Genomic DNA, 9,475 nt, shown 5'->3' on the forward strand with positions numbered 1-9,475 from the left:
CTTTTGAATCAATAGATTCTGATTTGTTAGCATATATGATTCTCGGACAACTGACTTTGGATTTTGACGCTCCTTAGTTTTTATTGTAATGATTTGCCTTGGATTTTCGTCATTTGAATTTACAATGAACAAATATAACCATTGACGGTTTGATGAATGATTAATTTTTAATGCTTACAGTTTTACCAACATAAATCAGGAGTTGTGAATTAGTATAAACGATTGAATGATTGATATAGTTATTAGAAAAATTAATACGCAAACTAATCGGTGTCGTTTACAACTTAAATTATTATGACATAAAATAAATTATTAATAAAATTATATTTGATAAATGACAGATTTACACATTCATTTACTGTGAATTATTTGACCTAAAATCGCCTTATCCGACGCTTAAACGAGTCGAAATGATTTCTTCACCCCGATAATTCACCTTATCCGCCGGGATTATCCGAGCCAAACGGCTTTGACAGGTCTACCCAAAGGAACAAACATGGAGCTCCAGCGGACGGAGGACAAGTGAGAGGAAGGTAAGAAGCTGCAATGGTGGACGCTGTGAAGTACGGAATCATAGGGGTGGGCATGATGGGAAGAGAACACCTCATCAACTTGTCTCACCTCCGTAACGAAGGCGTTGCTGTCGTCTGCGTCGCCGATCCTCACCTCCCTTCCCAACAACTCGCTCTGGATTTAGCTCAATCCTTCGACTGGTCCCTCAAGGTAGGCGTTACTCAGCTCATCAACTGTTTCGGTGATTGGAGCATAAATTTTAGGTTTTTTGAATTTTAAACGAAACTCAATGCAACTCCAAAGACAAGTTTCAATTTCCAAGCTCCTAAACACAATTTTAGAATGTTGGAAAGACTTCTATTGCTTTTGAAAGCAAAAATGGTTCTAATATGAGCTTTCGGAAACAAAGAGGATAGTCTCAGAATGCTTCAAAGACAGCCGCCTCAAAGAAAGTTGGTGGGAATTGTATTTATTTTCAAAGCAAAAGCAGGGATCAGTCGAGAAATTTCACTCTTTTTATTCAAGTGAAGAATCACATGATCAATTATCTAAAAAAAAATCTCTAAATTTTATTTATCTATCTACCCTGTAGTATACCCCCCGTCTCAGACTTGCAGATTCTAGTTGATTAATTAGCAAATTTGATCTGCCATGTGAACTCTATAATGCCATGTCATTTGCACCTAAATCAATTAGGGTTGAAGCATCTGTATAGGCGAGGTCAAAACAGTCTCATCCATGGTCAGTGCTTATTTACTTGCTACTTCAAAAAGTGGAGTATTGACATTTAATTGTTGAATTTCAAACTCGAAATACATTGTTTTCTTGGCAACATTGAAGTACATTGATTTTTTATCCCTTAGGTTCCGAGGAGATACCATTTTTGCTTCAAGAAGCAAAGATTACGTCTATTTTTTAGCTCTTAAAGGCAAGAAAAATACTTCTATTACAAACCAAATGGCCTAAGTTTCACTTTTCAAAGTAGTACTTCACATAAGTATGATGATTTAGGAAGTTTAAAGGTTTTCTCAGGACACCAGGAACTTCTGGACAGTGGGCTTTGTGATGTGGTAATTGTCTCAACTCCAAACATGACCCATTATCAAATCCTTATGGATATCATTGCCCATCCGAAACCTCATCATGTTCTGGTTGAGAAGCCATTGTGCACGACAGTTGCAGATTGCAAAAAGGTATGGAATATGCATGACTACTTACACACACACACACACACACACACACACTTGCTTGTCATGTTGCAGTGTAGATAGAGTTCATTGGCATTTTGCGCGGAATCTTCTGAAAAATGCAGGAATTTTTTTGCATTATATTCTTGAACAATTTTGAACTACATCCATGAATTCTGGTTACGTGCACTTAGAGGTAAGTTATTTGTTTTGCTATTCTAATTAATTTATTTGATAATTTATACAAATTAAGTCTCCCAACCAAAAATCATTGCAATTAGATGCTGCAACTTCATCACAAGCATGTTAATTTATTTTTATTGGGCTTAGCAACAACTTGGATGATTTCCCATGCAGGATATCTTGTGTTGTCACCCACCATGTAAAATCTACACGTTAGAATTTTTTCAAATTTCTTCTTCAATAAACCTGGAGAATGGTTCATAGAGTGTTTTGATAGTTGGTTCCTTTTTTCTAACTGGAATTGTTAAAGCTTGATATGCATTGTTACCACAACCTAACAACTTAAACTATTAGGTAAAGTGATAATCTAATATGTTATCAGAGTTTATTATCATGAGGTCCTAGGTTCTAGTCTCATTGCTTGCGTTTATTGTGTGGTGCTTAAAAAATTATTGTATTCCCTGTAATGGGTGTTATTTATCTCTCCACGTGCTATTAGGCTGCACGTGCAAGGGACTGTTGAAGCTTGATATACATTGTTGGCCCACAACTTAACAGTTTAAGCTTTTAGGTGAAGTGGTAATCTAACAAGAATGGTTCATAGAGAACTTTGATGGCTGGTTTCTGATTTTTAATTGGCTATCTTAATTAATAACAAGCATTTGTATTTTGTTTGCTAAAAAAGGATTTATCCATGAATAAAAGTTCTTTTAGGAAATTTATGTCAAATTTCTTGTATAACTTTATCATGCTTATAGAGTTTTATTAGGAAACAATAATGTCTAGGAATTTCTTGGGGCATTTGGAGTTGTGTTTAGGAAAGTTACTGTTGCTAGGCATTTGGCTTGGGGAATCACTTGTCTTAGAATAGGATGCCTTTCCCTTGGGAATCCAAATTACCAAAAATTAGATGGTAATATTTTGTGGGCATAGTGGTTCCTATTAAAGCTTGATATACATTGTTGACCCACAACCTAATAGCTTAAGTTTTTAGGTAAAATGGTAACCTAACATGGTATCAGGGCCGGTTACCAGGAGGTCCTGGGTTCTGATCTTGTTGCCTGTGTTTATTGTTTCATGTTTAAAATATATTATTGTGTTCACTATCATGGGCGTTATTTATTGTGTGTTTATCTCTCCATGTGCTGTCGAGCTGCACGTGCAAGGAGTGTTAAAGCTTGATATATATTGTTGGCCTACGACCTAATAGCTTAAGCTTTTAGGTAAGGTGATACTCTAATATGGTATCAGAACTGGTTATCAGGAGGTCTTGGGTTCAAGTCTTGTTGCCCGCGTTTATTGTGTGCGTTTAAAAAATTATTGTGTTCCCTGTCATGGGTTTTATTTATCTTGTGTTTATCTCTCCACGTGCGGGGGAGTGTTAAAGCTTTCTATACATTGTTGGCCCACAATCTAACAACTTAAAGTTTTAGGTAAATTGACAATCTAACAGTTCCTAGAAGTGTGCTGTGTAAGATTTCCAGAACAAACAAAACATGGACATTGAATTCCCAATTCACAGTCCCAGGAATCCTCAAAGATTATTTGAACCAGAGGACTTTTTAGTGTCATCTTTTTTCTCTGCAAGGACTTTTGATGCTCTATGAATATATGGGTGAGCAATTAACTAGGGGTGTGTGTGTGTGTGTGTGTGTGAGAGAGAGAGAGAGAGGTGCATATGGATTTGTGGTATTGTTTTGGTAGGAGTTTTGAATTTCACCTTCTGTGGTCATGAGACTTGGGGATAGAATAAGTGGCCTGGTACACCACGTATGAGGAGGTCGTTCTTATGCTTTTTTTTTTAAGCTTTTACTCTCTATGTTGCATTGTTTCTCTACATTATAGTGAATCTCTCTCTTAGGGTGATCCACATTAGTTCTCGTAGATTAGTAGTGTTCTTTATAATTTATCCCGTGGTTACATTTCTCCTTCTTTTCACATTTCTGCTGTGCATAACAGTTATCTTATGTCAATGACATAAATTTGATGGAACTGCCTTTGGTTCTGGGAGACAATGCAAAAAATAAGAGTAAAATCACAGGCTTTGTGCAAAAATTATCAGTTCTTGTTGTAAATTTTATATTTGCATGAGAATCAGATACAAGCATTTGTTACAGCATACCACGATGTTTTGTCATTATACTTAAAATCTTGTTGTTTATGTTTTAGTACCGAACACCCCATTGTTTGTGTGAGTTCATATGCTGCAGCATGCATGTGTACTAGCTCATATGTTGAAAATGCACCCTCTGGATATGAAAGCACTTACACTGGTTCTTTGAAATCTTCTTCCTAGGTTTTTATATGTCATAATCTTAGTGAATTATGGAGTTAGGTTGTAGGTGCTGCGAGTAAGAGGCCAGATGTATTGGTACAAGTCGGACTTGAGTACAGATATATGCCGCCTATTGCTAAACTGATACAGATAGTCAGGGGTGGAACACTAGGACAGGTCAAAATGGTGGCAATCCGGGAGCATCGGTTTCCATTTTTGGTTAAGGTAAATTTGGAACTTGGTTTTCCATGTTGTCGTTGCAGGCATTAATTTTATTCCCTTTTGCTTGTAATAGGTGAACAACTGGAACCGGTTTAATGCTAACTCAGGGGGAACTCTGGTAGAGAAGTGCTGTCACTTTTTTGATCTGATGAGACTCTTCGTTGGTGCAAATCCTGTTCGTGTGATGGCTTCTGGTGCTATTGATGTTAATCACAAAGATGAAGTTTATGATGGAAAGGTAGGGTCTGGTGAAACAGAAATTAAAAAGATATAACGTGCACTTGTCTATTTGGAAAGTGTTGGATAATGGTATTGCTCCTTGGCTATGTAGCTGAAGGGCTTTTATACTATTCTTGTACATGAGAATGCTCCAGCCTTTAAAAAGTAAATTTCGGATAGGATTATCTGGCTGTAGTTAAAAAGCCATAGAAAGGCAGCCTGGTTAGCATGATATCAATAATTCAATCAAACTCGTTAGCTTTGGTATAAAATTGTTCTGTTGAAATTATCAATTGCTCAAGTCTCTGCTTTTTTAGATGTCTATCATTGTGCTATTTGTCTGCGCATGTCTTCTGTTTGGGGTTTGGGAGCTGGGGTCTTGACAGTCAACCCTTGTTGTAGAACTTTGTGAAAGAAATGCAGGTGATTTTTGGGTCTGTTGCTCATGTAATGACAATTTATTTAGTTAAAGCTCCCGTCCTAGACTTTTTCATTTCTTTATAATGAGAGTTTTTATGGAGTGTAACAAGTTACTAAAAAGAGATTAATGTGATGTGAATTCTGTTAATGATCTTGCTACATATTTTATTCTTGATTTTTTTTTTTCATATTGGTTCCCATCATTCGTTGGCTCTTCATGGGCTTACAATGGTTCTTTTGGTGAGCTTGTAGACTGATTCAAAATGTTGTAATGATCCAAACTTTCTCTCTCTCATGTGCACATGCACAGAAACAATTGTTGGCTCGAGAGTGTATTTTGTTTTGACACACTTAATTTTAAGATGGTCTTTTGCTTTTGCCTAAATTGACTTGAGAATCTGGACACTTCTATTTGAGTTCGAATTAACATTACTTAAGGTCCGGAGGCCTGCTCTGCCAAGCATGATCTCTCTTTGCTTGAAATTTCAATTGATGATCAGAAAGACCAAGTAAAAATTACGTTAAAGAAAAAGAAAATCTTGAGGCCGCTTTCTCTTGCTTCTGCTCTCTTTCTTTTGTCTCTCTCTTTTGTGCAGGTGCCAGACATTATTGACAATGCATATGTAATTGTTGAATTTGAAAATGGTTCTCGAGGCATGCTGGACCTTTGTATGTTTGCTGAAGGGAGTAAAAACGAGCAAGAAATATCTGTTGTTGGTGACATTGGGAAGGTTAAATCTCTCTCTCTCTCCCCCCCCCCCCCGCGCCCCCCAAAAAAAAAGGAAAAAAAATCTACCTGCGTTGCAACTGAATCTGAGGGGCTATGGCATGTGTAGTTTCACCAACATTTTGTGCATAATGGGCTCTATACTTGATGGATATCTTGCATGCATCTCAGGCAGAATAAGTATCTTGTGCATCTCAGTCAGAATAGGGCATAAATTAAATTGGCATAAATATTCCACTATGACTGTTCCAGCTCTCTAACAGCATTTTGCTATGTCTTTTTCCTTATTGTTTTCGGTGCTCTTTCCCACTTTTTCCTCAAATGCTGAACTGCTGATAGGGCGAGGCATTTGTTCCAGAGAGTATTGTGCGTTTGGGCACGCGTGTGTCTGGAAAAAGCGGTGTCCAAACTATAAAAGCTGAGGATGAGCGAATAAAGTGAGGCTGCTCTCAAAGTTTGCATTGTTTAAGTGTGTTAAGAGACACTTTTCTCGTTCAAAATTTTTAGCAAAAATTCTCTAAAATGTTCTTGGTTAATTCATCAGATATGATGGGCTGCATCACGGATCAAGCTATTTGGAACACCTTACCTTCCTGCCTGCAATTAGAGCTAAAGATGAAGGAGCTCCTGCTGTGAATCTGCATGATGGACTGATTTCAGTTGCTATGGGAGTTGCGGCACAACTTTCAATTGAGGCAGGTCGATTTGTCGAAATTGAGGAAGTCATGGCTGCATGAAACAGCAAGTATAATAGCATGGAGTTTGTGGCTTCTTGAGTCGTATGTGTCTCTTCTCAAATCACAACCACACGGCTGTGGCAGACCATCTCTCCTATTATATGCTTGCTGGTTTTGTGAATGTAGGTCGTGGTATTGTAGAATAATATGAATCTTTGAACGATGAACTATTTGTATTGATGGCCATAATTGGATCCATATTTTTAAAAGTTGTTTTTAATTTTCTGCAGTTTTATATTTTAAAAATTAAAAAAAATAAATAAATTATCTAGTGTAAATGTCCTGTATGAAAATGCTTGGCATTGCTCAGATAGTTGATACACATTCTTTAAAGTAATTTTATCAAATTTGATGAGTCCATAAAAATATATAGGCGTAGACACGTGTATATCGTTGCACACTTGTATTCTATAGTCTATGTGTGTCTTTACGATATAGAATTTTCATTAGAGCTTTGTTTCTAAAATATATTAGGTAAATTTTTTTTAAAAAAATAATTAGCATTCATTTGACTTGGGAGTATTATTTTGTTGATTCTAGGCGAGTTGACACCTAAAATTAAAATCGAACTAATAAAGATTAGTTTCAAAAATGAGAATCAAAGCCTACCTAAATATCATAGCTTATATTACTAGTAGCTGTATGATGTTTGTTATTGGTCCAATTCCAAGTGCTTTTTGGTTTTTATTAATTGCCATAACAAAATCATTTTGTTTATGCAATTAAGCCTTCTGTCAATACGTTAAATAATTTATTTGCATTTTTTGATTTCTTGTTAGATAATCAATTTACCATCACTCGAATAATTTCAAAATAAAGTTACCACGTTTATTAATAGATTGCATAATTATATCGGTGTTCTTCCACGTGATATTCACGATTCATGAGATGAATTTTTGTACAAGGATTAATAATTTTACCACAAATATAGTAAACTAATACTAAATTAAAAAATAGAATAAATGACAGAATTATTATTTTAATTAAATTAATTAATGATAAGATATTAATTAACTGTGAATCATCAATTCATGACAAAAATTTAATTGCAACAGACTAAATATTAAGAAATAACTTGCATTTTAAAAATTGCCAAGAAGATGAGTACCAAAATAACAAAGCTAAAAGGGAGATTTTTACCTTTATTTCAAGTTTAAAAGGGCAACTTCATTGTAAGAGTATATATATTTCAAACAAATTAGTGTTCACAAGCAAAATTTGATGATGGCCTATACTAGAAGGAAAAGTATTTATTAATATAATTAATATTAAATAAAAATATAAATACTTAGTAGATGTTGAGGCGTGGAAGGACCACTGTCCTTAAAGCCGATCTTGTGCCTACGAAAAAATATTTTTTTGTGCATATAGTCACTACACATGATTTTCAGGATTATCCATCTGACTCGATTTTGTGTGCACTCACAAACACCAGATTTATAAGCGATGTAGTGTCATTTTCAGTTACCCAATAAAATATAAATCTTTAAAGAAAGAGTAGAAGATAAAGTTATTTCAAAAAAGAAAAATGTATCTTGAAATGAAGTTGAATCACAATTTATATAGGTAAAATTAAATGTAATTTCTAGCATCATAAATATGAAATTGTTAAAGTAATGGTTAATGTTTTCAAAATATTAAAACTAATATATTAAATTTAGTGTATACTTAATTAAAATAAAACTAACGACTAATCTATAACTTTTCTTAAACAAATATTTTTTTTATTGAAACATCTAACATTAATATCAACAATTCTTCACATGGTTCAAATTAAAAAAAAAAAAAATCGAACAAAGATAAAAGGTCAGTGTTAGGTAACCACTACATGTAATGCATTGGGTGACAATACCTTTCAATTTGAATTGCACTTAGAGAAAATATATTATGAGTTACAAGAACTTGGTGAACATTGAATTCTTAAACCAAATTCTTTTAGCGTGACGCTATAAACATCTCACTCACATAAAATCTTTAGACACAAAACTTCTGTAGGATGGTATGAATAGTCATGCACCATACCCGAACATTCATGAGTGTTCTAAAAAGTTGTAGCTAAGTAAACTTTCATTGAAAGTGGCTCCACTTTCACACTCAAATAAGTAAATTCATAATGTGTGTAACTGTAACTAAATACATTGCCTAACAAATGATATGAATTTATTAAGAGATAAATTCAATCTCACAGACATTAAAGTTGCATCATTCAAAATACCATAGGTATGATCAAAGCAAATAATAGTGTTCCCCAAACTACTTAATGATTTGTTATTACCAAGTGTACTTAATTCATGGGATCTACAATAATGGAAATCGGCCCAACTTCCACACTCACATAAGTAAATCCATTGTGTAACTATTATTAAACACATCATCTAACAAATGATATAAATTTATTGGGAGATAAATTCAACCTCACAATCGCTACAATTGCAACATTTAAAACACTATAGGAATGATCAAAACAAATAATAGTGCTCACCAAACTATTCAATGACTTATTATTATCCATTAAACCTAGTTCATGGGATCTCCAATCACAAATGTTGGTTGTCATTATTAGTAGTTTATGTTAAGGATTCAAGACACACATGCCCCTCGATGTTTATTTTTATTAGTTTTTTAGCCAATACTTTAGATAAGGAGTTAATTAATCAACAACTATTTCTCATTTCTCATATTTTAATCATAGTGGTATTAGGTACCCTCCACATCTTTGTGATCACACTAATAATAACACAATTTGACTATTTAGTTAGTTCGGTTAATCCACAAATATACTAACCAAGCTAATATTATGACTATGTGTTTGTTATCCACTTGGACAATATATTATAAAATTACACATCTATGTGTATTATTATCCAACTTGAATTAATTTTACTATGCCATTTAAGGTTTGTAATGAAAGGATTCATGATCAAAATGCAAGGAGAGAGAGAGTTGTCGCACAAGAGGCCAACAAGACCTTTGCATCTGTGCTTTATATATA

The 9,475-nt window shown here is 34.4% G+C and overlaps 1 protein-coding gene across 1 annotated transcript; it reads left to right on the forward strand.

Moving 5' to 3' along the window:
- Nucleotides 1–360: 360 nt before the first annotated feature.
- Nucleotides 361–6,692, forward strand: LOC131164001 (uncharacterized). The gene is made up of 7 exons (XM_058120879.1): nucleotides 361–723; nucleotides 1,536–1,706; nucleotides 4,219–4,383; nucleotides 4,454–4,618; nucleotides 5,616–5,750; nucleotides 6,086–6,183; nucleotides 6,291–6,692. Exons 1-7 carry the CDS (start codon nucleotides 547–549, stop codon nucleotides 6,481–6,483), a joined length of 1,104 nt encoding a protein of 367 aa, XP_057976862.1. The 5' UTR covers nucleotides 361–546; the 3' UTR covers nucleotides 6,484–6,692.
- The last annotated feature ends 2,783 nt before the right edge of the window (nucleotides 6,693–9,475 follow it).

The sequence above is a fragment of the Malania oleifera genome, chromosome 9, assembly GCF_029873635.1.
Source record: "Malania oleifera isolate guangnan ecotype guangnan chromosome 9, ASM2987363v1, whole genome shotgun sequence".
In the NCBI taxonomy this organism is placed as follows: Eukaryota; Viridiplantae; Streptophyta; class Magnoliopsida; order Santalales; family Ximeniaceae; genus Malania; species Malania oleifera.